The following is a 27,443-nucleotide window of genomic DNA, read 5'->3' on the forward strand; positions in this document are numbered from 1 at the left end:
CGCACTGGAAGAACAACGGCCATTATAAAACTTCAAATGGAAATACGATATATTTTTCTGGTAACCAAGATTCGTCACATAGCGGTGTCGCGGTGATCTTAGCATCTAAATTAACCAGTGCACTAATTGGCTACAACCCCATAAGAGACAGACTTATACACTTAAAACTCAACACGCATCCGTATAAACTAAACATCCTTCAAATATATGCTCCTACTGCAGATGCCGAAGATATTAAAATAAATGCGTTCTATGCTTCACTACTCGATACATTGTCAAATATCTCAAACAAAGAAATGACCATCATTCTTGGTGATTTTAATGCCAAAGTCGGTAATAATAGCAACATTGATAACATAGTAGGTAAATATGGATTGGGTATTCAAAATGAGAGAGGAGAGAAACTTATAAGTTTCTGCATTGAAAATAAAATGTCCATTATGAATACTTGGTTTCAACATCATCCTAGGCGATTGTACACTTGGATATCTCCTGGGGATCGTCACCGCAACCAAATCGATTATGTATTAATAAATTCTAGATGGAAATCATCGATACATAACGTCAAAACATATCCAGGTGCAGATTGCGGATCGGACCATAACTTACTTGTTGCTAAATTTCGACTGAAATTGAAAATGATTAAAAGACATCAAAATAAAGCAATTAAACTCACCAATGATGATGTAATTAATTTTGGCAATGTAATCAGAGAAAAAGATGCAGAATTCCAAATAAATCCTAATGTAGATGTAGAAGAGTCTTGGAAAATTTTTAAAGATCTCATAATTCGGTATGCCAGAAAACATCAAACACCGCAAAATGAACATCGTAAGTCTTTTATCTCTGATTCAACTTGGGTTAAGATAAAAGAACGTAAAAGACTTAAACAAACTGGCATAACATCGACAGAATATCTTGAAAGGTATGCAATATTACATAAAGATATTCAAAGGAGTTGTAGGCGGGATAAAGCTAAATATATAAATGACATATGTGAGGAGATAGAAAAACACGCATTAAAGAATCAGGCAAGGGATATTTTTCACAAAGTAAAAATCGTCACTCAAAAATTTTCACCCAAAACTTGGACAATAGATGATCAATTTGGAAACACGCTTACAGATATTGATGTGATACTCAACCGATGGAAAGAATACTGTTCGGAATTGTACAGTGGTAGTTCGTCGACCTCAATTGTTTCCCTAATTGATGATGTCAGGGAGCCTGACATCTTGACATCTGAAGTTGTAAATGCCATAAAGAAACTGAAATGTAAAAAGTCTCCTGGCAGCGATGGTATACAAGCTGAACTTCTGAAAGAGCTTGGTGAAACTGCGATAAAGGCGCTATGTAATATGTGCAACAAGATCTGGGTAAACGGAGTATGGCCGAAAGATTGGGTCAATTCAATATTCATTCCCTTACACAAGAAAGGATCTACAAAAAAATGCGAGAATTACAGGACCTTAGCCTTAATATCGCACTCTAGTAAAGTATTGCTGTATATAATTAAAGATCGTTTGAGCAGTTACCTTGGATGGCAAATACCGAACGAACAAGCAGGGTTTGTAAAAGGCAAAGGGACGAGGGAACAAATACTGAATATACGTCAACTCATTGAAAAATGTCGGGAGTTTCAAACTCCAGCCGTTCTTTGTTTTATAGACTATAAAAAAGCTTTTGACTTTGTGAACTGGGACTATCTGTGGAAAGTTCTACTGGACATGGGAGTCCCCATGCATCTTGTAAAGATAATACATAACTTGTATAATGATAACAATGCAGTAGTTCGAATCAATTCGCTAAACTCGACAAATTTTCGAGTACAACGTGGAGTAAGGCAAGGGTGTATATTATCTCCAGACCTATTTAATATATATGGAGAGTATATAATGCGTAGAGCACTGGATGGTTGGAAGGGTGGAGTGTCCATTGGTGGAAAAAAACTATCCAATCTTCGGTATGCGGATGACACAACGCTCATAGCTAATAATCATGAAGAAATGGCCGAACTGATCCGTCGTGTTGAGACAGAGAGTAATGTGCTTGGCCTCCAGATAAACCGCCTCAAAACAAAAATTATGATAATTGACCGTCACCAACAGCTGCAAAACAACAACTCAGCTTTAAACGGTATAGATGTGGTTGATAATTTTGTCTATCTGGGGTCACTCATATCTAACAACGGCGGCAGCGAATTGGAAATACGGCGCCGGATTACATTAGCAAAATCGGCAATGTCACAACTAACGAAGATTTGGAAGAATAGAGCCATTACAACTGCTGTCAAAATCCGTCTCGTGAAGAGTCTCGTTTTTTCTGTCTGCCTTTATGGTGTCGAGACGTGGACCATGAAGGCGGCGGATAGACGGAGAATCGATGCCTTCGAGATGTGGTCCTGGAGACGGCTACTGCGCGTGCCTTGGACCGACAAACGCACGAATGTGTCTATTCTTGAAGAATTGAAAATCAAGGATAGATTGTCAACAATATGCCTGAAACGTATATTGCAGTTCTTCGGCCACATTGCACGAAGAGGTGAGGAGAGCCTGGAGCGGTTGGTTGTGGTTGGTAGCGTCGAAGGCAGAAGAGCCAGAGGCAGATCCCCCGCACGCTGGACTGACCAAGTATCTGCAGCGACGGGCGCTTCCACGGTAGCAAGTCTTCGCCTGGCCGAATTTAGAACTGAATGGAGGCAGCTGGTTGACCGCACATCATAGTCACGATCCTCAGTGATGAGGGAACCGACAGCAATATAGTATATTTGACGATGTAATGAATGATGTATAACGTACATGTACAAATCTCATATGTCTTGAGATGATTGGAAAAATTAAATTTAATATGCGCATTTTATTAATGTTGAGAGGTGCTTGACGCAAATTTCCGTAGACTTTCAATTGAAGTGTTTCCATAAATATTTTCCCCGATAAAATTCGCGAAGTATTCCGCTGGGTGAGGTTCCACTTTGAAAAGTTTTAGTATCTCACGTTTTGAGCAATTTATTGGATGAGTTTTCGTTCTCCAGAGATCAATACCTATATAACTTTCTTGAGCTTGAGAATTTTTCATGCTGACATACATTTCAATTAGTGAATGGAAGCCTTTTATAAAATTATATAGAAACAATCATTTATATATGTATGTACAAATAGTAGAAAATCTGAGGGAAAAAGAGAAGATATATCCTCGGCAGTTAAATCGAGACTTTCAGTTATACCTTTGACCTTGACAGATTGATATCTGTAATATAAAAAAAAAGATTTCTGAAATGCTAATGAAAAGTGTGTGTCTCTGTGTCTGCTTTCATTCCGAACTGCGATATTTTGCGAACTTTATATTATATCTTATAGTTATAAGTTATTTTCAGGGCATACCCAATGTTAAGGTATTTATTTACTTAATTATTTACTTATTAACAGTTAATTAGAAAAGTATAAAAATCTTTTCAAATCATGAAGGAAGAGACGGAACTTAAAATTACCACCACGGAAGTCAGACAAAGAACTCAAGCATGCATTAGAAATTAGCATTTGAAGATAAACAATAAATAGTTTAGCAAATTTTTAAGTTAAAATTAAAGTGGCTTGTGAATGGCGGCCTTGTACCCTTATTTTTATTGTTTATTATTCACTTATTCTTAGTTTTACATCCTTATTAGGATAATTAGCAAGTGATATATTAAAAGAAAGGGCAATAAGCAGGCATGTTTTTAAAAAGGTTTGCTGTTTAAGGAATATTTAGCTTTTTTTTTAAATACAAAAAAATATCAGTTTTTTTATACTTTAAAATTTTTTGAAAACTTATTTTACCTTTAATACCACTGTTCGACAAATGACGACTTTTTTTTTGGCTCAGAGACGAGATATGACTTTTCTTATAGAATTATGCCCAGTGAACACGAATCTGGTAATAAAAAATGTTGATTGGCTCAAGATTCGGAGATATAAATACTTATGTATTTTATAAATCGCGCGATTTTTCTATATCTTGGTGTTGTTCGGTCGATGTCTCAAAATCTGTCAATTTTCTGTTCAAAATTAATATTTAAATCTATAGTCGGGTATTGTATCTTTCATTTGTAGTACTTTTCAGCTTTCAAATCTCTCTAAGTAGTTATCCAGTTCAAATCAAAAGTCAAAAGTACGTATTTTCATTTGGGATTCTTTCCCACTGTTAATACTATTTTATATTGAGTTTTTTTGGTTGAAACATGTTTATTGAAATAGTGTTCTGACCCCACTATTTTTTGTTTTCGTTTAAAAGGGTTAATTGGAAGTGTGCTGGACTTTAAATCGGTAAAATTTCGAGCAAAAAACTCGTACTAGTGTTTACTCGTATTTACACGAATCTGAATTGAATTAATAGGGATAATATATTAAATTATCTTTATATGAGAATTAAATAAAATTCCACTTAGAAAAATCATATTTCTACTATTCTTGTGGATTAATAACAAAAATTCTATTGATGGCTTAACTGGCTTACCTCGATAAAATAAACGAATACGAAACGCAAAATATCAAATTTTGTAAATGCATTGTTAAAGGTTTGCCGAACCTTTTTTAGAAAGAATTTACAACAACCGAACAATAGACGGCACGCTTCCGGTCCTACCTCTATTTACCACTTTCAACTTGGGCAGTATCAGCAATTAACTGTGAGATTTTGGCGTTTCTACTAAAATTTTTAAAAATGAAATTACAAAAATAACCATAAGATTTTGTACTGAGGTATGTGTGCCTTATGATATGAGCTATCAACCCTTTAAGACTTTGCCCTTAGCTTCATTTGCCCTGTATATGTATAAAGTTCTAAAATATTAAAATTAAGTGCTACAATATAGAAATAATAGTCCCAGCTTAAATGACAATCTCAGAGGAATCTTTTTATGAACCAAATATTATATAATATGCTACTAAAGGATATACAATGATGATTAAGATTTCAATCAAAATTATGATCCCGGCTTAAATTAATGTAATTAAATATATTACTTAAAACCTTGGGTCGCGTAAAGATTAAATGATATAAAGGCGACCCAAGGCCAAACCTTGCAAATTGGTGAGTTTGAATCAAAGAAAATTGGTGAGTTTGATATGACTTGCAAGTTGCAAAGCGATCAAAAGAGTTTAGGAAGGAATGTCTTGGGGAAACTAGTAAAAACCTTATGAAAAAAATATATACAAGGTCTGGCTAGCAGCACCGGGTTTACTCGAAATTGATTTATAGATCTGGTTATACTTATATAACAATTCAATTCATTTTGTGTGAAAATTAATTATGAAGTGTTAAATACACTTTCTATATAATGTAAAGGAATTGAATTTGTAAAAATTGAAAGGCTATTTTTACTGCAATCATTTCTGAATTATTTACAACGAGCTTTGTGCGTTGCCGTTAATTCAAATATGGTCGTCAAAATTTATTGTTGCCGGGCTTACGCGGAAGGCTTTTGCGAATAAGTCCAACTTCCACCATGCCAAATACACCCTGGAAATTAATTTCGCTGTTTCGAGGAGCACAATTCTCCCCCGGCCCTTTCCCTTAACGAATTCGACATTGAATCGACCGGAAGTGCCTCTTTTGGACCGCATCGAGCTTTGACGAGAGCTTCCATTCGGCATTTTGGAACATTTTCCGCAACGTCAGATAATTGTTTTCCTATAGACGACCTTTTTTGGTGCTCACTCTCTCCACGGTTATTATTTTGCAACGCGGAATTCTGTATTTATTGCCCGACGCCAAAATGTGATTTATTCCCGTTCCGGAATGGTGAGATTAATCGGTGGACGTGTTAGTCGATAGTATATATATATGTTTGTTTATATTTTTGCTTTAAAAAAGTGTTGTGCCTGTTGATATTTCAACGGATAGTGTGTAGAAGAATTACACGGCGTTGTTTAGGTGGCTGAAAGTAGCAAAAAATTATAAAAAAATATATTGAAGAGATTAATAGATTTACCCAACGTTGCCTGAGCGATTAATAAATACTCAAACAAACCTTTATATGTACGAAAAATAATGAATAAATAAAAATTTGTAGATGTAATTATGTATGCCATTAATTGATGTATTTTATTTTATTTATTTATTATACCCCATGTAATATTTATTATACATCACAGAGTGATCTAATTCGTTATTGGTGCAAAAATATTAGTAACATTTAATTTATTTATTTTACAGTTATGCAAACATATATTTTTTACATTAAACACGACATATTTATATGGTCAAATATGGCACAGAAGTATTGTAAGCATTATACAAGGCAAATGAAAATATCAATTAACGTCCACAGATACATATATTTGCAGCATTGTATAGACAAATTTGCAGCATTTTATACAATTCAATAAAATTAGATATGCTGAAATTCGAAATTTGCGAGAAATGGGGACGTTTTGCCAATTTTTTGGAACTTTTTCAATGAACATCAGATAAATTGGCAAACTTTAATAGGAAACGATCGACTTGGAGTCACATATACAATGTAAGGCCAGCAGCAACAGGTGGGAGTTGAACTCGTGACCATTTTGTTTGAAAGCATTATATGCTATGCTGTTGATTAGAACGATAGTATGATATATTATAGAAATACTATCTACATATGTATAATATAAATCACTAGGAATTTAAGTGATGTTAGTTCACTACTAAATACAAAATTTATAAAAATTAAATGGAGTAATAATTTAATCTATATATGTATTTATGTATTAAAAAAAATTAATCAGGTTAATATTTAGCTTGGGTTCAAGTAGGGATGCTTTGTTTATGAGATTAACGTTTCGGTGTGACAACAGATGGGTCGTGTAAGGGTGATGGAAACCCAACGGTGTAGATTTGTAAGTGGGGTCCTTGGGAACCCTCAGGGTGAGGAAAACTGTCAAAAATCTCTTGGTGGACCCACGTTATGCGGATAAATTCGATATAAATACATAATGAACCTTCGAAACAAAAATCATCACTTATTCAAAAACCCGTATCTGCAAGTGAAATATGATGTATGTACATATGTATCATATACATATATGAATATTTTAATATAAGATGAATATGAAATATAATTCCAAATTTAACTACATCAAACTCACTCACATGTGTGATTATTTATTTTAGGTAACCATAGAGGTTGAAATTTGTCTGCAGATAACTCGGCTGAAAAGTTTGTATGGCGTAGTTATTTGCAACGATTACCAAATTTTTGCCTACCGATAAGGCTTTTCGTCACACTAAAATACCGCATCGTGGACGTGTGGTACGTTGTTTTAGAGGTAGTTTATTGTTGATCCGTCAACGAACTAGCTCCGAATGAAGCACGGAACAAATCTGTTTAATATTTATAGCAAGTATGTACTCTCGGCGCAGAGGGATCGTTGATGGATGAGTCGTGGCTCGTTCTAAAGAGCTCTAGTGCTGTGAATCCCTCCAGTTAAAATTTATAAAAAGTTTTTTAAAAACATACCTCTTCTATAATTTGTATATAAAATTATTATTTTGAATAAAAACACCAATATTTTTTTTACTATCGCCATCTATGTTTAAAACTAACAAACAAACGTCAACCGTAAACGTCAAATAGAATGTCGGCGGGCAAATTACAAACGCGTCTTACACGATATATTTGCACCATCGTAATGGCGGAGGCTCCATTTACTTATATTGATGACCAAAATGAGCAATATGGCAAAGTATGAAAACGATCGGATAAGAGATAAAAATAAAGGAGGTATGTAAAAAAATATATTAATATACCAGCAGTAAAATAAACAATAAAATATTTGGTATTTTCAAGTAGTTATTAAGTGCGTATTCTAGACTGCTGAAACATATGGTGGGACAATAGTACATACAATTGTTCGTGCCGAGCCTGGTGCGTCAACGATTTATTTCGAGTGTGTTTTTCTTTGTGCTGCTATTGAAAAATTCTCTATATAAAAATCAATGAAACAGAAAGAGAACACTCAAGTGTTCTCGACACGTGAAATAGATATATTTCTATACAAAAAAGGATTGTGTGGATAAGCACTCTAAATTAACGAGTTTTTACGATTGGTTCCGAAGGCCACCGATCTCTCGATTCATTGTTTTTCAGGTATTTAGCTATCGGCTATCGCCTTTGAGTGTGAAATGGTCAGTTATTTCGTTTTATTTTTTGGAAACAGTGAACTCCCAATGTAATTGTTTACCTGCCGCTACTGGTCACGAGACTTTATTGACTTGTATACAGCTTGTTCATGCTGCGAGGCCTTTTTGGCGCGAACGCGCGATCAGACAATCTGTGCTGTCAACGGGTCTGGGTCACTGCACGGAAAGTGACTTGACGGAAAGTCGAAAGATGGAAAAGATAGGTGGAGTCAACGAATCCCCCTTCATACCCCCCCCCTGTCTGTAATATCATACGACGACGTAATGTGCGAAGAGTATATCCGAATATGTTTACGTTAGAACGAGACAAACACAATATTATTTACAATTCAATTCAGTGGTTCTACAAGTGTAATGTACATAATAATATGTCTCGGAAAGTATATGCAATATTTTATAAACATACATATGTATGTAATTAGATTTTTCGATTTCCGTTATTCTCGTTTAACGAAAGTGTAAATAAAAAACAAAAAACATAAACATACATTACACGCGAGTATCTATCTGTCAGTACGATATGTCAAAATCTACGGCCCAAACTGCGAGTTGATTCCCGAAAAACTATATATGTATCTACTGATTGGCGTGATATACATATGTATGACATTCTTATCAGATATTCTTCCCTATCATGGGCAAGTCGAAATAACTTTTCTAGACCGAGTCCCATCCATGACCTGACGTTCCGGAGCCAAGAGAGCTTCTTTCTCCCAAACCACCGTTTGCCTTATATTTTCCCTTCTATGATTGTTTGTAGAAGGCGATATTTGGGGCCGTGAATAATGTGGCCAAAGTATTCTTACGGCGCTTCACCGTGTCAAGAAGCTCTCTCTTTTTATGAAGAAGCTGGAGGACTGTTTCGTTTCTTACATGTTCCTTCCACGAAATCTTTGGAATCCTCTGGTAACACCACACATTTCAAAGGACTCTATCCTGTTCATGGATGCCACTAACAGCGTCCACTTTTCGCATCCGTACGTACAGCAACACCGACCAAACATAGGAGTGCAGGACTCTTAAGCGCATTTGTACATATGTATGTACCTACTGATACTATAATGTTTAACATCTCTTCGATATCGTGTCTATCTATAAACGACTCGTATTTTCAATCAAAACACGAAAAACAATTCTGAATTTTTAAATATATGTACATTCACTTGTAGGACCGCTGAGTTGAATTGTAAATAATATTGTTTTTGTCTCGTTCTAACGCACACATATTCGGATATACTCTTCACACTCACACTCGACTGGGAGGGGGGGGGGTATGGTGGGTATGAGGGCCCATCTTTTCCATCTTTCGACTTTCTGTCAAGTCACTTTCCGTGCAGTGATGATCACCGACTGCCAATCAGTGGTTGATGAACACCGATCGCCTAATCTTTTTTGGTGTCGTCAAAGACTTAAATTTTATTAAATAATGGAACGGATATTATAATCATAATACTTTTTATTTTTTTATACAATATATTATCTGTAAAGATGATCTTGTACTATCTAAAAACCTAACGAAAGACATATTTGCTTATTATTATATAAAGATAAAAGACATATTGTTATTATTATTGTAATTGTAATAAATAAATATATTTATCTATAATTTGCAGACAAATTTTAGGTGGACCTATGGTAGGCTGTTTACACTATATAAATATACTTAAAAGTTAGCAAAATGAAATTTAATATTAATGTAAGACATTTTACTTTTTTTTGTATTATAGATTTTTCTATTCCTTATAGACTTCTTCGAATTTTTTGAGTGTGAAAACATGTTGTTGAACGCATTGAACATCTATTGTAGTGTATTCACACTCATACATACATGCATACCGGCGAAATCTACGAAATAGTGTCGTTTTTTCACAAGGTAGTTTTCCGAAGGGCTACTCAGTCCAGATTGTTTATTGTGAAAGTCTACCGGAGGGGAAAATTCGTATTTGATTGAGAAAATTCACTTTGTGAAATATTTCAAGGCCTGCGATTTCGGTGTTAGTGGCGACTTGTTGGATGCGAAGACCGACCGAAACCATTCAGAATGATCGGTGTCGGAAAATCGATTTTCTTTTGATTTCCTTTACCTTGTAAGTATTGCGGATTCGTTACAAAAGCGACATTGAGCACCGTCCTCTTTGATATTTTATTTTTCCACGAAACACATCCTACCGACATTTTTAACGGAAAATTGGACGTTGTGTCGCTGTGATCAATTTAATCATTTTCCATTAGAAAATTGCCTTTAAGAGTTTTCAAAGAAATTTATAATATATGTATATAAACGGAGCGTTCAAAAAGTTTCATTTAGGATGCAAGAACAATTTCAAACTAACCTAAGAACAACATGTGAGTATCGTGCAGCACTGTTGTGATAAAACAAACCTCAAAAAGTTGTACCTGCATCAATTAATTATAAATGCAGCATTCTTTTAATGAAAAATATACATTTTCCGGAAAATTTTAAATTCCTCATATATAATATGTAACATAAACTTTATTGTTTCATTTTAGTCAAATAAAAAGATGGTACATTTTCATCGTATTCAAATTTCAAACTCATCAATCACTAGCGTGGGTAAAAAGTTTCAAATGGTTTTATATTTACCGCGTAAAAATGTTTTATGGATGAATTCATATATTCGTATATAGTTTTTGACATTTTATATGTATACATGTACTAGTAATAGCATTTGATAAAAATTTAATTTACTTTGATGCATAATATATGTGCATATATTGATTAGAATACTGAAGAAGAGTGTTCCGATGTGATTATCTTTCTAACGAGGAACAATATGCCTTCGGTGTATACAAAAAATAATTAAATAACAGGACGAAAATAAGGAAACTGGGAAAGTTATCCTGCTTGGCATCGTACGAGACAAGGGGATTAGCAAGGGAATATAATAGAATTATCGGAAGAAACGTAATAAATCCTTTAATGTGTCGTGTTTCTGTGTGGAAATTTCTACACGTCTTACTACATATATGTAAAGCAGCATTGGCTAAGGTTTTTGAATTCAAGTCCTTAAAAATCTAATGCTTTTTAAAAACAACTTTTTTATTAATGTTAATTAAAAATAAGATAATAGCAGTACAAAAATGTAATTTGTTAAATAAGATAACAGTACAAAAATGTAAAATGTATAGTAGTCTTAGAAGAATTTCTTTATATGACCAAATATAAAAGCTTGGGGTGTACATATTATATTACGTTAAAATCATATACGGACACGATTTAAAGGAAATATAATCTTTTTTAACCACAATTATTCTATTTTATGCCTTTAAAAGGACCAAAGGTTCAGCATTTTGTGTTTTGTCACTTAATTTAGAGCAGTCTAATTATTCAATGCACAGTACATTTAGTAATTTCACTCTGCTTATGTCAACGTAGGCTTGCCTGCCAGCAAATAATCTTGATCCTAAATATATTCTTGTTGATATCCTTACATATTCCTGAGAATTGCAACCTCCAATGGTCTTCCAATGAGGAGTGTAGTCGTTCCAGAACATCTCTCTCCAACACTATCTGGCCAAAGCACTTCAATAGTTGGGCCACGAATATCACCAAACATATTACTTTATTTTATTAGATTTGGGGGTGTTTGTAACTCCAAATCGAACGTTTCTTATCAGAGTTTGCCAATTTTATCTCATCATTGTTGAAACGGTTCCTCAAAAGTGGCAAAAAATCATTTTTCCTGTTGTCACAAATCTTCTGTATTTATTGTATGTAAAATTTGTAAAAATTATGTACATACATATCTAAAATCCATAGATGTATGAATGGATTATTTATGTAATTAATTGTTATTTCGTGTTCTTCGGCTTCTGGAGATACAGTGATTTATGTAATGATAAATTGGTGTATTTTTTGTAATTAATTGTCCAGGAAGGCGCATTGTGGTCTTCCTGTCAAGCTTTTCTGGTATATATCTATGTAAAAATTAGTGAATTGAAAACGTATTTACGAAAGGATAAAAGCTTATAATACGAAATTTGTATGAGATGAGAGTAACTTTTATAACTGTGACCTATGAAGGGGCGGTAGAAAGACGTGTTTGGATAGCTAGCTATCATCGCTTCCATCTCACACAAGATTCCGATGCAATTTTTAATGAGTTCGTTGATGATAAAACTCCTCGAGCGTCAGTTCGGAGACATGGATTTACTCCAACGTTAGCTAAGATATCAATGTCGGTAAGATATCAAAGCGACCTGAAGAATGGAAGTGGTTCAAAATCAGATAACAATTATTTGACGGGTAAGAATATTTGAACTAATATAGTGAAGCTAAAAAAAGCTTGTAACAAAACAAATTGAATTGGGGTAACCTATCATAGCAATATGACATATATGAAAAAAATTGATCAACGACATTTGACCCGGTTATGTTTTGGCTATCATTGATGAATGATGGTATTTCATGTTTGGCATTCGACGTAAATTATTGACGATTCAACACTTTTGAAGGTTCGTAACGAGCGGAATGCCTTTGAAACGTAATCTGCTTACGTGTAGGTACGTGTTTACGTATTCGCATGTTTGCGATGTATATTCGAGAGTACTTGCGATAAACTTCCGCACTTTATGCGAGTGAAAAGTCCATAAATATATCTCGAGAAAGCAAAAGGTCGTATAAAATATGGAAAAACGATAAATATGGTAAAAATATGATGTGTATGTGTGCGCCTTGGAGAGCGCCTCGTACCTTTCCCGTAAGGTCAAAGTGGGAGTTTACAGTCATTTATTTGAATTCGTCTGCATTAACTTTGCAAAAATATTTGTCAAGTATGAAAAAAGCATGTCTCATGTCGATCTTTCCCCGTCGGGGTATTTATGCGTGTAAAAGCTTCCGCTCTGATGAAAAGCTCGTTCATTTGAGAGCTTTTGTCTGTAAATAAACGGATGATTGCTTGTGCGTTTTTAACAGTCAAGAAGCTCTCGGAATTATTCATTTTATGGAGATATTCCTATAAATAAAATTATAATAAATTACTTTTAATACCCTTGACGCAAATATGTATGTTATTGCGAAATCTCATTAATTTTTCTCATCTTTGACATTATGTACATATGTACATTGAAAGTCAATCTGATTATTTATCTTTTGTCACATCTCAAGAATAATCAAGCAAAATATTACGCAGTAAAATATGAAACTCTATAAATACATATTTTTTGAATAATCCAATTTATTTAAGCTATATACAAATAATACATTCTGAAAATATGCACAATAAACAGAATGTTTCAAAAATACAAATTTAAATGATTACAATTTTTCACGTGTCAACCAGCAGCGTGGAATAGTGGCTAGCATATATGCTTTCGAACAAAGTGATCACGGGTTCGAGTCCCACTGGCTGCTGCTTGGTTTGTGACTCCAGGTCGGTCGTTTCCTATCAGAGTTAGTCAATTTATCTGATTTTCAACGAAAAGGTTCCAACAAATTGGCAACCATACCCATTTTCTCAAAAAATCTCGAGTTTTCAGCAATCTTGAATTTCGCTGAATTGTATAAAATGCTGCAAATCTACAAAATTGACCATAATATGTCCCTATGGTTGTTAATTGATATCTATTTTCTAAATTGTTTAAAAAATGCTGCAAATTTGACCATAGATGTCTGTGTAGATGTTAATTGTTATGTTTAATATTTACTATATAATAACTAATAATACTTGTATCAAATTTACAATGTTTCTAGCTAGGAAGTAGGGATCCCAAATCCGAATATTCGAATACTTTTTATACGAAATAATTTCTTTTATTTTCAATCTAAAGCACATTTACTTCTACAAATTTGATATTCCGGATAATGATTCTCTTAAAATTTTAATAATATCTTGAACTTCTTAAAACTACAAATAAATAATTTAAAGCTACTTTTCGATATTCGAATATATAATATGTGTTTGATATTGAAGAACCCTGTTCGAGATTGAAGGAGTAATTTGTTCGGGACCCAGAATATTCAAATTAAAATCGTCTCTCGTTTCTTTGTCTCACATTTATTTTACTTTAAATTACACTTTCCTGGTTTGCTCCATAATTTGCGTGCCGACGACTGCCGTGTGTATGAGTGGGCTCGAGTGACTGATTTCACGTGTCTGTCTGACTGTGCGTGAGCATTGCAACTTATAGAGCATTACAGTGAATGGAAGGGGAAATAGGCCATAACAGTTATAAACACAAATCTGTCCAATATGTATTCAAATATTTGGGATCCCAACTAGGAAGACGCATTGAGGTTACCTTTTAGGCCTTCCTGGTTTTAAATAAAAAAAAGTATGTATAACTTACTAATTATAATTTACCAACCATCAATATAGGCTATTAAAAGTTACTGACCAATAGAATACAATCCGATTATATAAGGATTGATTTATTAAGGATTTACACATCTCTATGAAACATTCTGTATTTCAATTTAAGTCTGATCTTTGTATATAAGTTGTTCATATTATTATTTTTCTCATATAAATTGCTATTATGCTCTATCCAATATTTCATATAATATTTGGCAATTCTGAATATTTTTATTAAATTTATTATGTATAGACATTTTTTATCTAGGACGTGTCCTTAGGCTATAGTGTACACGTATTCAGTGCTAGATATGTGTGTTTATATAGTTGTGACATTTTTCGTTGGGTACTTGACCCATTTTTTCCTGTCCAAATTGTCCTTCACTAAACCTAGTAGATGGAGGTGATTAATCGACACTATAAATCAATATTTAAAAAAAATCGGATTGATTTACAATAACAATGTACTAATTAAAATAAAAGACTTATTTTTCATACGTATATTACATTTATTTTAAATATATATATTCAATTTTATATACATTTTGTTAGTTATTTAGGTACGATTAGATGTATGTATGATACAAGATGTGTGTAAAAAATTGAATACTGAGCATATTTTATTGTATAGGTAAATATGTACACGTTATAGAGAGCAATTATTTTACTTTTCGTATATGCAGAATGTTAACGGTTCAAAAAATAAATAAATTCAATTGGTTGATTCAAAATCGATTTCGATCTATGAATTAGATTCGATAACATTCTGCATGTCGTATTTATAATACATAAGTGCAAAGATATGTGAATGGATTTACTTATATAGTAAACAAATCTTATGAACAATCATACACATATCAACGTGAATACTTTGGTTTAATTTTTTTTTTTTTTTACAATTTCCTTTTTACAACTTACGTAGTGTAAAACAAAAAATAAAATAACCTAATTATTTCAGACAATGCGACGGGGATTCTTCTTACTACATATAATGGAATTTAATTATAATAATTAATTTTTAAACATTACACAATATTTTTCGTAGATTTTTATTTTTTGAATAAAATATAACTATACATAGACGAGTATTTCATTTGATTGTAATATTGTTATTTTTTTTTAATAATTATTTACATATTTGTATTGTAAGCGCTTTGTAAATTCTTTAATTTTTTCCCCTCAAATATGTTTTATTATATGTATGTATGTACAGAATAGTTGCAGTTAAACTCAATTTATCCTAACTAATGTTACATATCATAAATGGTATATATTATAGTATGGTCGAGTGATTTATTAACATTAAAGAATTAAGAGATAAAAATATAATAAAACTAGCAAATGACTAGAAATGTTTCGAAAGCGATTCTTTTCTCTTCATATAAAAATATTTCGCGAAGTGATTCCAAAATAAATGTCATTATGTGAGAAGCTCTTTGTTTCTAGTAGTAGATTAGAATACGGTTGTTTTGTTCCCATTGCCTTCCCATTCACTTGGTACGGTCAAGGAAGTAGCGTAAGTCACACGCGTGTTTCCTGGATAGTATACGCAAGGACCTGGACTAGGTGCTCTGGTAAGTCTCAAAGATCTCCTGTCCTTCCCGTTGAACTTCACAGTACCTCCATTCCTACTGCAGGAAGTGTTCTGCCTCTGAAGTCTCAAAGAGTGTCTATTCTCTCCGTTCGAAATCAGAGAATCATCATGAGTCGCCCCGTCAGGAGATTCCCTACCAGTTCCTGCTAGGATGGAATGCGAACAGAACAATCTCAAGAACAGTCTTTTGAACTTCTCCCCGAAGATGACGTATATGATGAAATTGACACTGCTGTTTATCGTCACGAGTAGATTACTAGTCTTAACCAGTGGCTCTTGGATTATGTCGTACGAAGCTTCTAGAATGTTCGAAACCAGTGCTAGAATGTTGCATAAGAAGAATACCACGACAACGCACAGTAGCATAGTAGCCAAACCTATCTCTCTTCTCTGCAGCCTGCTCAATCTCTGCCTCTCGGCATTGGCTCTTCTCACCTGCTTGTAGATACAAGCATTCAATATAGCCAAAGACGTGAAGGGCAAAAAGTACAAGAACACTAAGTACAACCAGTGAATATACACAGTAATGTACAAACTTTGCTCCCTGAGAGAGGAAGCCTCCACGCAATACACAGATATGTTGTACTCGTGATGGATGTATCTGGTACATGAAACTTCCCAGAACCTAGGCAGGTTGTAGATCAGCGAAAATATGATGATGACGATCACGTAGATCCTCGCCCTGCCGTAGGTGCACAAGGACCTGGCGCGCAGAGGATGACAGACCGCAACGAACCTCTCTAAAGTCACTGTCAAAGTCAAATACACGGAAACTGTTTGAGCCGTCATCGCGACGGGATACAGGATCGGAGATATGTGCGGGTATATCAAGTAGTAGTAGTTGAACAAGCAGCCCGTGTATGGGTATATGCCGGGCAGTCCGAATAGGAGTGATGATGTGATGATGAGGACCGTGTCGCACCTGGCCAGACCGATCAGTAGGTAGTTGATGCTGCTCCTCATCTGCGGTCTCGACAGGATGATCATGGAGATGACGTTTCCGAAGATGCCGAAGAGTCCGACGACGTTCAGCATGATCCCGTTGGTGATGAATTCGAACAGGGCGTCCGTTGATGATGGGTCGTACACGTGGAGGCAGGTCGTTCTGTTCAGGTAGTCTGTGAGGTTGTCGTCTCCAGAGAAGAAGGACGCTTGGGCCTGGTGGACGAGAGTGTCCTCGAGAATCGGAGCAGGAGGCGTGGTAGCCTCCATTTTGACTCGGTTGTGTGTCTTCCGTCTAGCGAACGCTATCCGCCATTTTGTGCGGCGTCGTTGAAATGGCGGTCCAACATGGCGGGCGTCTTAGTATATTTTTCCGATCGCATTATTTTTTTTTTATTTTATACTACGATCAGTTTCAACGTGGACGCCGTCCATTTAATTTATCTCGTGAATTTATTTTACGTCCGAGTTTTAAATAAACTCGTTTAGATCAAACGAAGTAATTATGTACTAAGTAAATTTTTTTTATCAAGTTTTCAAAGAAATAAATTTTAATTAAAATCACAGGCGCACTTTTAATCACATAAAATTAACTTCAAAGATGATTGATATAGTTCGAGTGTGCAAATGTTGATTTAGTTAATGGTCTTCTTGACGAATTTTGCAGAACGTCTGAAACAAACAAAACATTTTTTTTTTAATATTGTTTTGAGACTTCAATTTTCAATGTAATTATAATTATAATTTCACAAGTGAGATTATGATTTCACTGACTCAAGCAGTGAGTACGGATATAACAATAGAATTACAAATTCACTTCTCAATATTAGTGAATTTTTAATTTGTACGATAATATACCATGTGATAGTGCACGTCGTACTACCAACCTTAACTTAGCCTAACCTAACTTAACCTAACTGTATATAAATAAAACCAACTCTAACTTGACCTATGAAACTTAACGTAGCCTTAAATAAATAAGTGTTGGCTGCTAAGATATTATGATGTGTTTGCTTCCGCATCCAGTCTCACATATGCGGAATCAAAAAAATCCAAAACGAAACAGATGCTACTCTCTCCCGAGATCACGCGGGAGTGATAGTCTATACAGAGTGGGAATGATTGCGTATGCGTGTTCAGTAAGCTGTGGTAAACAAACTTTTTATCAAGAACATCAGATCATTAGTATTCAGATAATTATAGCCAGCAGCATAGCTCGGTCGTTAAGTTTCTGCCTATCACCGAGAGGCGCCGGTTTTGATCCCATGAGCTGACCTCGATTGAAAAGATTTTTTAGAGTATATCTGTAGTGCTGCTGGTCAGACCTAGATTTTTGTGCTCCAGGTCGATTGTTTCCCATCAGAGTTTGCCAATTTTCCCTGATTTCATTGTTGAAACGGTTCCCCGTAAAATTGGCTAAATATCCTTCCTACCTACTATGTCACCACTATTTGAGATTGATTACTGTACAATTCATAGATGTCTCGTTAATTTGCGAGTTTTTCAGTGTCTCGTAATTCAGCAAAATGCTGCAATGTTTGTAATTGGCAAGGAAGGCGCATTGAGGTTACCTGTAAGGTCTTCCTGGTATATATGTAAAAAATAAATTAATAAAGACGCTAATCTGTGTGCGTGTGTGTGTGTGTGTTCTAACGCTAGCCGAAAATAATGAATCGATAAAAAGCCTAAACTTTGTATAAATTCATTTCGTCGAGACTTTGCTGCGTATCGAACCCGAGATCTCAAAATAGCCTCATATAGGTCCAACTGAGTTTCACGGTCTCAACCACGATGCCAAAGTCACTTCTTTAATTGGCCTTTTTTTGACATTAATTGAATTTTTCACTATCGCAATATAAAAATAAGTAATTATAATACTACCAATCAGCTACCGTCTTGCCCAGAAAACGTGTCCTAAATGCACATTATATATGAATGTAATTTGTTACGTGTAATAATAATATTCAACGTTACAAGGTCAATGACCGTTTGTTTATAACCGGAAAATATTACATTTAATAGCTTAACTTTAACTTTAATAACTTAAAAATTGTAATACAGCGGCTTTACAGTTGAATTCAACCTTACTCATGAATTATTTAGTTGACTTTTAAAATGACTGTTTCAATTCCGATTCCGATTAATTATTACTATTCATATAGTAAATTTATTTTAAATCGTGTATCAATCTGAAAGCACCCGTTGAAATTTCAACGGGCATAAGAACGCTGAATTTAGCTTGAACATCCGAAATATAAATATTATAGAATATATAAATATTATATATCCTTATAAATATTATAGAATATTATTATAATTATTTTATGAAACAATTTGTGTTATAATAATAAATAACGTTATATTTCCGAGCATCAGACTACATATTTGAACAGAAAGCTTTCAGATTTCCCCGAATCAAACCTTTCATCCGCATTCCCGTAGAATAAACAGCCTCAAATCGTTCTCAAAAGCTTTCCACACAAATCTCTCTCTAATAAACAACATTCGATCGAACGCTTCGGAAATTTTCCTCTTATTATACTAATTAATCACTCCATTATTACTACATTTATTATATATGTATATATATATATATATATATATATATATATATATATATATACATATATGTATGTACACATTTATATTCAGTCTGTAAGTTCAGCGACATTCCTGCTGGTTTGAATTTTGAACCACTTCCACTGTTCAGGTCGATTTGATATTTTACTGACATGCAGGGGTTAGTTAGCATTGGAGTAAGCTAATGACTCCAACATGAAGCGTAAAGGAGTTTGTTAAAAACTCATGAAACATTACACCAGAATCTTGTTTAAGATAGATACGTTGCCAGCAAGCTATCCAAATACGGCTTTCTACCGCCCCATCACAACTCATTTAAAAGCTACTTTTTCACCCTAATTTTTATACTATACTATCCAATTTTATAACGGAAAATTTTTGTGTCCGTTGATATTTCAACGAATGGTTGGAAATGGAATTGATATATCAACCACACTCGAGACTATTGCCGCTAATTTTTTCAGCATTAACAGCCCTTGTGGTCAATTCGCATTGGACCTTTAATTTTATCCCCGCACACTCATCTAGCCGTCCTAATACAATTAAGCATGTGTGTGGATCTTTTTCAGCAATCACGGCGCGATCTCTTGCATTCTTATGAACTTCTGATAATAATAGTATTTATTTTTTGAAATCTCCATACTTGTCCATGCAAAAAAACATACTTTATATGTACCTCCCTTCTGTTTATATTTATTTAATGATTGGACCATTTTCGCATTACAGGATTACCTAATGCGCCACAATGGTCGAAAATATAACAGGAGAAACAAAAAATGTATTTATTTTTATACAGAAATAAAATACATATTTATACAAACAATATGTACATAAAAAAACAAAAGCAGCAAAAGTCCAACAATAATAGAAATAGTGACAAAACATATAAGCATAGCTCAGTCGTTATGCTTCTTCTTAGCGTCGAGAAGCGCCGGGTTCAATCCCTTGAGCTGACCTCGATTGAAAAGTATTTTTTCTACTTTTACGTACGTCTGTAGTGCTGCTGGTCAAACTTGGATATTTGTGCTCCAGTTCGATCGTTTCTTATCAGAGTTTGCCGATTTTCACTAATTTCATTGTTGAAACGGTTCCCGTTTAAAAATTGGCTAAAAACCTTCCTACCTACTATGTCACCACTATTTGAGTATGATTAATGTACAATTTATAGATGTCTCGTTAATTTGCGAGTTTTTTAGTGTATCGTAATTCAACGACTTGTAATAAAAATGCTGCATTGTAATTGGCCAGGAAGGCGCATTGAAGTTTACCTGTAGTAAGGCCTTCCTGGTTTATATGTTAAAAATAAATAAATAATAATAATCTAATATAACATAAATAGTATTTTTTTATGAATGTTGAAACTTTCAAGCACTAACCGCCACACGACAGGCTTATCATATGGTACATTTTATATACATATATGTATATTTACAAAACGTGTGGGTTTAATGATAATTAATACGATTTATTCCGGATAAACGGCAATCGCATTACGATCGAAACTTTTCCCGTATATAAGTAGAGCTTCGCATTAATTAAAACGCTCGTCGCAAATTTACCTACGCGATTATTCGCTCAATTAACTCGCCGTACAGGATCTCGTTATATCCGTGCGAAATACTTCTGGAAACATTTGCACGAATTATCGACAATGCGTCGACAACGATTAATTGCCTGAACAAAAGCGCGTTTCACTTTGACAATGTGTTCGAAATATAATGTTATATAACATACATACAATACGAGGATAATTCTTATTAATAACAGTTTGATTTATCTGTTTGCTCGTTCTACACATATTGTTATGTGCCCGTTTCAGGTTTGGTGTTATTTATATTCGCTATCGGCGGCTAATGGAACCAAAATGGATTTGACCCACTTGTCGAAAGCCATTTATATTTCTGTAAATTGTGTGCCAAGTTGTAAATTCGATATACTTGGTAATTGGTTACTGTTGTTTTGGAAGAAAATTTAAACTCAAACTAATCTAAATGTCTTGCGAGTTTAAAAGCGTTCATTGTCGTTATAACTGAGTGTAGTATTTGTTTATACAATAATACACAGTGGCGGACTGGCCATACAAGCGAACATGCCCGATGGCATGTGGGCCCCACTATCTGTTAGAAAATATGGGCCCTCAGTAAAATTAAATAACTTTTTAACTATTTCACGTGTGTAAAAATGTTTAGGATATTGCAACTTTAGGACCTAAAGTTTGGGTATTTCAACAAAACAAATTTCTTACGATATACACAAATAACTAATACCTGCTTTAACAGCCTAAGGATCTTTTAACTTTTTTTATTAGGCTTGAAATGTAAGTTTCAACATTTGCGTGGAACCTTTTGCCGGGCCTATTCCAACCTCAAGATTATGTATATACCAATACCTACAATGTAACAACTAACCACTGAAATAAAAATGGGAATAAACAAATTTTCGTGAATAATATAAACTGAATTGCTTAAAACAATTTTGATAGGATGATTCATCATCAACCAGCGATTTAAATTTACTTCATACTTTCAAAATAACATTTGATTATACTTCGATGATATAGTAAGATTTAAATACACAACTTTAAACAGTTTCCGAATATAAAATCTATTCCTAATCTAGACACATCCATGTAAATAGAAATATAGGATAGGGGCCCCCTCCCCAAAATCCCGATTTTCGATTAACATTTAACATGAATTTAATGATTAATGAGATACTATGGATCTATGAATGCTACGTGTATTTCTTATGTATGTTAATTTTGGGTAACTAATAAAATAATCGCTGCTATGTGCTTTGAAAAAAAAACAAAACAAAACTTTATCTAATGTTATTACGTACATACATATGTACATAGATAAAGTGACAAGACAGTCGGTAGAAATTAAGTTAATTGATAGTTTTTTGGAGAATCAGTTTGATGGTCGATTAATGTTGACTATGTAAAGATTTGTGGAAAAAAATTTTCGCCTGCGGCGCTTTTTTCTCTTTTTACATAATATTTTATTATAATTATTTTTTCAAAAATAATCTTATTTTTTTCATATTTTATAACTCAATAAGGTAAAGAATATTTTCCATTTTTATTCCGATATAAAAAAGATTTTTTGAAAAAAAAATCAATTTGACCAATCTTTGCCTGCCCTGCCCCCCAAAGAAAAAGCTGAAATGACGTCCCTGATTGTTTTCTACCGAAAGTAAAAGCCGCTTTTATGCCAATTCTTTTATGATGCATTATATTTACCTAGGACAAGGGTTAAAACGAAATATACAATATAATTTATGGATCTATTTTGCTTTTGCCATTTTTCTTGTACCTAAATTTGTTTATTCCCAATTTTGAAAAAAAAAAATATTTCCCTTGATTTTTAGCGTGATGGAAAGAAGAAAATTTTGTTATATGGGGGGGGGGACAAATTATTTTAACCCTGGGTGGGGCCCCCTTTGACTCCTGGCATGCACTGATTTCAGTCCCAGTCCGCCACTGATAATACAAATAAAAATACATTTAAAGGTGCATAGCTTATTGGTCAAAGTATAATGAGAGAGGTTCAGGGTTTAAGGGTTTGACCTCGATTGAAATGAATCATACGCTGTATGATTTGAAGCAGGGGCGGCTCGTGACTTTAAAACAGGTGGCGCACGAGGAGATATAATTTCTGCGTTAAATTTAATTTCTGGGTCAACGCAGCATGTAAATATTCTGGAAAAAATTAAGATTGATCAAAGCAATCCGAAACTGTAGAAATAGATCGATTTGCAAATTTGAGGTTAGGCACATATTATGTATTCGCCGATGACTGTCAAACGAAATCGATGACACAATACTAAAACTTATATTTGGGCCTGGTTTGGATAGCTTTTTTTTTGTGAATACCTCGCAAGTTTTATTACAAAATATGTGGATGCATTTTCTATTTTCTATTTCACTATTTCAACATCGAAGTTTTGACAGTTCTAATATTCGACATGTGGGACGGCCTTAAAATGGCTTATAAAATTTAATATTTGTAGAATATCGCAGTTCTGAATAGAAAATATCTTAAAATATCACAGTTCAGATTCTCTCAGTACAAAATCAACCCAGAAAGTCAAAATCGTAAAATACTTTCAGAATGTAGCGCTTAAAATTCGGTCGTAACACGTACGTACGTACATTTTAACATTCATTATATAACCTATTAGTGAATTAAATATATTGTAGCATATGCTAAAAGGAGCCGCCGTTATAATTGGTTTTCGAGGATTATCTCCAGGCTTAAGTGCTGTCGGCTAACAATGGAGACCCCCGAATGGACTTAGTGGTCGGAAACGGCGTTCGGTCGCTTCCGGTTAGAGTTCTCAGAACTGACGGTGCGAGACCGTTGGACTGCATATCTGGTACGTGACTATAATAATGGGTAAATAAACGCGTCGAGGAAGATGCAGTAAGCGACCTGCCCTTTATAAGCAGGTAGCAGGCCATATGAAGGCATTCTGGACGGAGCACTGGTAGTGTGTGGGTCTCCTTAATCACCCAATAAATGCTGTGAAGCGACTTTGGCTTTTTTTTGATTCTCCACCCACCCCAACGCAACAATATATATGTATATGAGAGATAAAGAGAGCTTATAATGCAAATTTTATAAGATATAGTATGAAAAGATAAAGTTATAGGCGTTAAATAATTAAAATCTGACAAAACGAGGGGGGGGGAGCAATTAAACATGTTTATTGCGATTTTTTTCACTATCGAGTACGTGGAAATAATTAAAATCTCTATCAGGGGCCAAACCTTACAAAATGGCAAAGTTTCGAAGCGGTTGAAAGAATGTACGAAATATTGCCAGACCGATTAGCGAAGTGCAGCTCATAAAAATAAAACAGCCTTTGGACGTTACAATATTTATAATTTACACGGCAATTATAATTTTAAGTAAAAAAAAAAAAAAAAAAATGATTGATTGTCTTTATAATTTTTTCAAAAAAAAATCTCAGATTTATATATACATATATAAAAGCTTTAAAATATAGAAAATTCTGATAACAATTAGTAGTATTTTTTTTCACTAGCGCTTATTTCTACGATCTAAGATATGTCAATGAAAAAAGAATGCAATTGAAATTGCACAACTGCAACTTCAATTGCGAAGAAAATTATTTAAAATGCAGCGAATTTCATGATTAATATCAAAAGGATTCCTCGTGCCTCGCATTGCGATTTCAATTCGTGTGGAAAACTGGAAAATTACTAATGGACTATGCAATCTTATATCGCAAAGGGTGAAAGCATGAATGTTTCAAAAGCAGCACATTTCATATGAAACGCGATACATATGTATATATTTTTTAATTAGAGCCGAATCTGACACGGTGAATTTAATAATTTACGGGCTCCGGCCCTTAGGGTGTTAATTCTACCGTGAATGTGTGAACTTTGGATTTTATGCAAAAAAAGGGTTCGACCGATCCGTTTCTGCATTAAAATGTACACTAACGAGAATCGAGGTACGTTTTAATGGAAAAAATCGTTTTTCTTTTGCCGAGATCGAAATTGTGTCCTTTTTTCACGTTGTTTTTGCATTCGATCCTTTTGATCAAAGCGAGCCAGTTTTAATGTCCTTTTTTTTCTGGCGAAACTCTGCACGATTTAGATTGAGCGTGTGCTAAATTTAAAGAGACTGGATGTCAATGATTAAAGTAATGTTCGTGGAGCGTGTAATTTTTTTTTTTGCGTTTCTTTTTGGGGAATTTAACGGTGATTTATTGAAAAAGTTTTTTGCCAGTTGCAAAAATGCGATTGTCCCGGATGTTAAATGACGCACGTTTGAATTATTGGTCTAGTCCGGTATTTAATTTAGATTTTTTTTTCCGTTTTGAAAAATGTGTTGTATCATATGTTACGTTGAAAAATGAGTGTAATACGTGATACAAAGACTGTCGACTGTGAACGGAATATATTTCCCTTTTATAGTTTGTTTATGTTGTTGTGTTCGGATGTACATGAATAACCTTGCAATGAAAAGTTTTTGGAAAATTCAATCGTTGAAAGTTCGACTTTTGCATTTTTTACTATTGTAACGTGGGAACATGAGAGAGAATATACACTGTCTAAGTACATTCGTGAGTGAACAATAGAAACCCCGGGTTACGCTAATGGGACTGAGGAAGTGCCCGGATAAAAGATACGCTGGGGCTCTCACAGAACGTGGCGAGTGCAGGTTGCGCTACGTGTCTGGGCAATAGACACGCCAACGGATCGGGGATGCTATGCTGGGCAACTTGCCCTTTATAAGGAGGTACACGTGGTAGATCAAGTATTTTGGAGTGAGCGGTGGTTACGTGTGGACCTTCCGAATCGCTGAATAAAAGCTGTGAAGCGACTTTGGCCTTTAATTTAGATCCTGAACCCACCCCTACGCAACACTATCAATATGAGTTCATACAATAATATATGTAAATATTTGCCGATGTCCTGTATTTATTTTTACAAACCTCTTCTATGTTTGATTTAACATCCTACATTCTTCCTATCGTTTTGAATCTTTGCCATTTTGCGTGGTTTGATCAACAATATATATTCAAATCAAATTCGTCAGTACGATGGTGAAAAATAAACGTAATAGAAAAATTCAAAAAATGCTACAATTTTGACCATGTTGACATCTAATGGTAAGTGGCTGTATTTATTTTCTTTTCCGCCACCCTCTTGCTTTGTCAGATTTTAATTGTTTAAATGCCTATAACTTTTTCTTTTTCACTATATCTTATAAGATTTAATTATAAGTTCTAATTATCTCTCATATATATTTTTACTTCACTCATAGGCCATATAATGAATGTTAAAATGTTTATATTATAGTGGTGATTCGATATGCTTGTTATGGCCTAATACCCCATGCTCAACTGTCAGTGTGACATTTGTGACTTACATCTCGCTGTACGAATCGGTCGATCTTTTTGTTTTGTTTTCAAATTGATGACATGATAAGTTTTTGGTTGAAGTATGCATATTATTAGATTAATACAATTCAGATCACTATTATTGCTATTAATATGCTTGTTTGACGAGTTAGCATTCAAAAGCCTCTAAAATAAGCCACGGCGTAGTGCACTGATATAGCTATTGCATACCAGTAGAGAGGTCGTGGGTTCAAGTCTCGGCTAAATAAGCTGCTGGCGAGGTCTTGTGATTATTAAAAAAACACAGATCGACCGTCTCCTGCTAGAATTTTCCGATTTTTATTCTAGTTTTATTGTTGTGACGGTTCAATAAATCGATATCCTTCCCCTCAGTTTCTCAAATTCGAGTAATTAGCATCTTGAATTTGTTGAATCTTATAAAATACTACCAACATAATATATTTCTTGAAAAATTTCCTGTGTATAAAGAAATTGTTGATTGTCCATAGATGTCTCTATTGTATTCTATATCCTGTTATGTTTGAAAATTTGTTAATACTTGAGTACAAAAATAGTTTAACTAGATATGTGGCTTTGGGATAACCCCTGTCATGTCATATATGATGTATCTTACATATATTAAACAAAAAATATTATTTTACTATTTTAGTAGATAGATAATAAATGTTAGTATTGGAGAAATTATAGCTTTATTTTTTAACACCGTATAAAGTTCAGAAATACCTATGAAATTTGATGTAATGCGATATATAAAATTTGTCAACAAATGTGTGTTGATCCACGTTTTTACTTTATTTCATTTAATGAGACAGTTTCGTGTTTCTGATAATATTTATTAAATTACTTTCAATTGTGTGCGAATATTAATGGCACGCCCTTTTTGCCAGATGTACGCAGATGTCGCCATTTTGATTGCTTCATAGGAACACACGCAACATCTTTCATATTTAAGC

At 34.0% G+C, this 27,443-nt stretch overlaps 1 protein-coding gene across 1 annotated transcript; it reads right to left on the reverse strand.

The window, feature by feature from the left end:
• Positions 1–15,386: 15,386 nt before the first annotated feature.
• On the reverse strand, positions 15,387–17,375 carry LOC143908989 (FMRFamide receptor-like). The gene has a single exon (XM_077426857.1). It carries the CDS (start codon positions 17,275–17,277, stop codon positions 15,925–15,927), a length of 1,353 nt encoding a protein of 450 aa, XP_077282983.1. The 5' UTR covers positions 17,278–17,375; the 3' UTR covers positions 15,387–15,924.
• Between the last annotated feature and the right edge of the window lie 10,068 nt (positions 17,376–27,443).

Source organism: Arctopsyche grandis, chromosome 3, assembly GCF_051622035.1.
Source record: "Arctopsyche grandis isolate Sample6627 chromosome 3, ASM5162203v2, whole genome shotgun sequence".
Lineage (NCBI taxonomy): Eukaryota > Metazoa > Arthropoda > Insecta > Trichoptera > Hydropsychidae > Arctopsyche > Arctopsyche grandis.

Excerpts from the sequence above, each read along its gene's own strand:
- LOC143908989 (XM_077426857.1), bottom strand. The coding sequence starts at position 17,277 with ATGGAGGCTACCACGCCTCCTGCTCCGATTCTCGAGGACACTCTCGTC.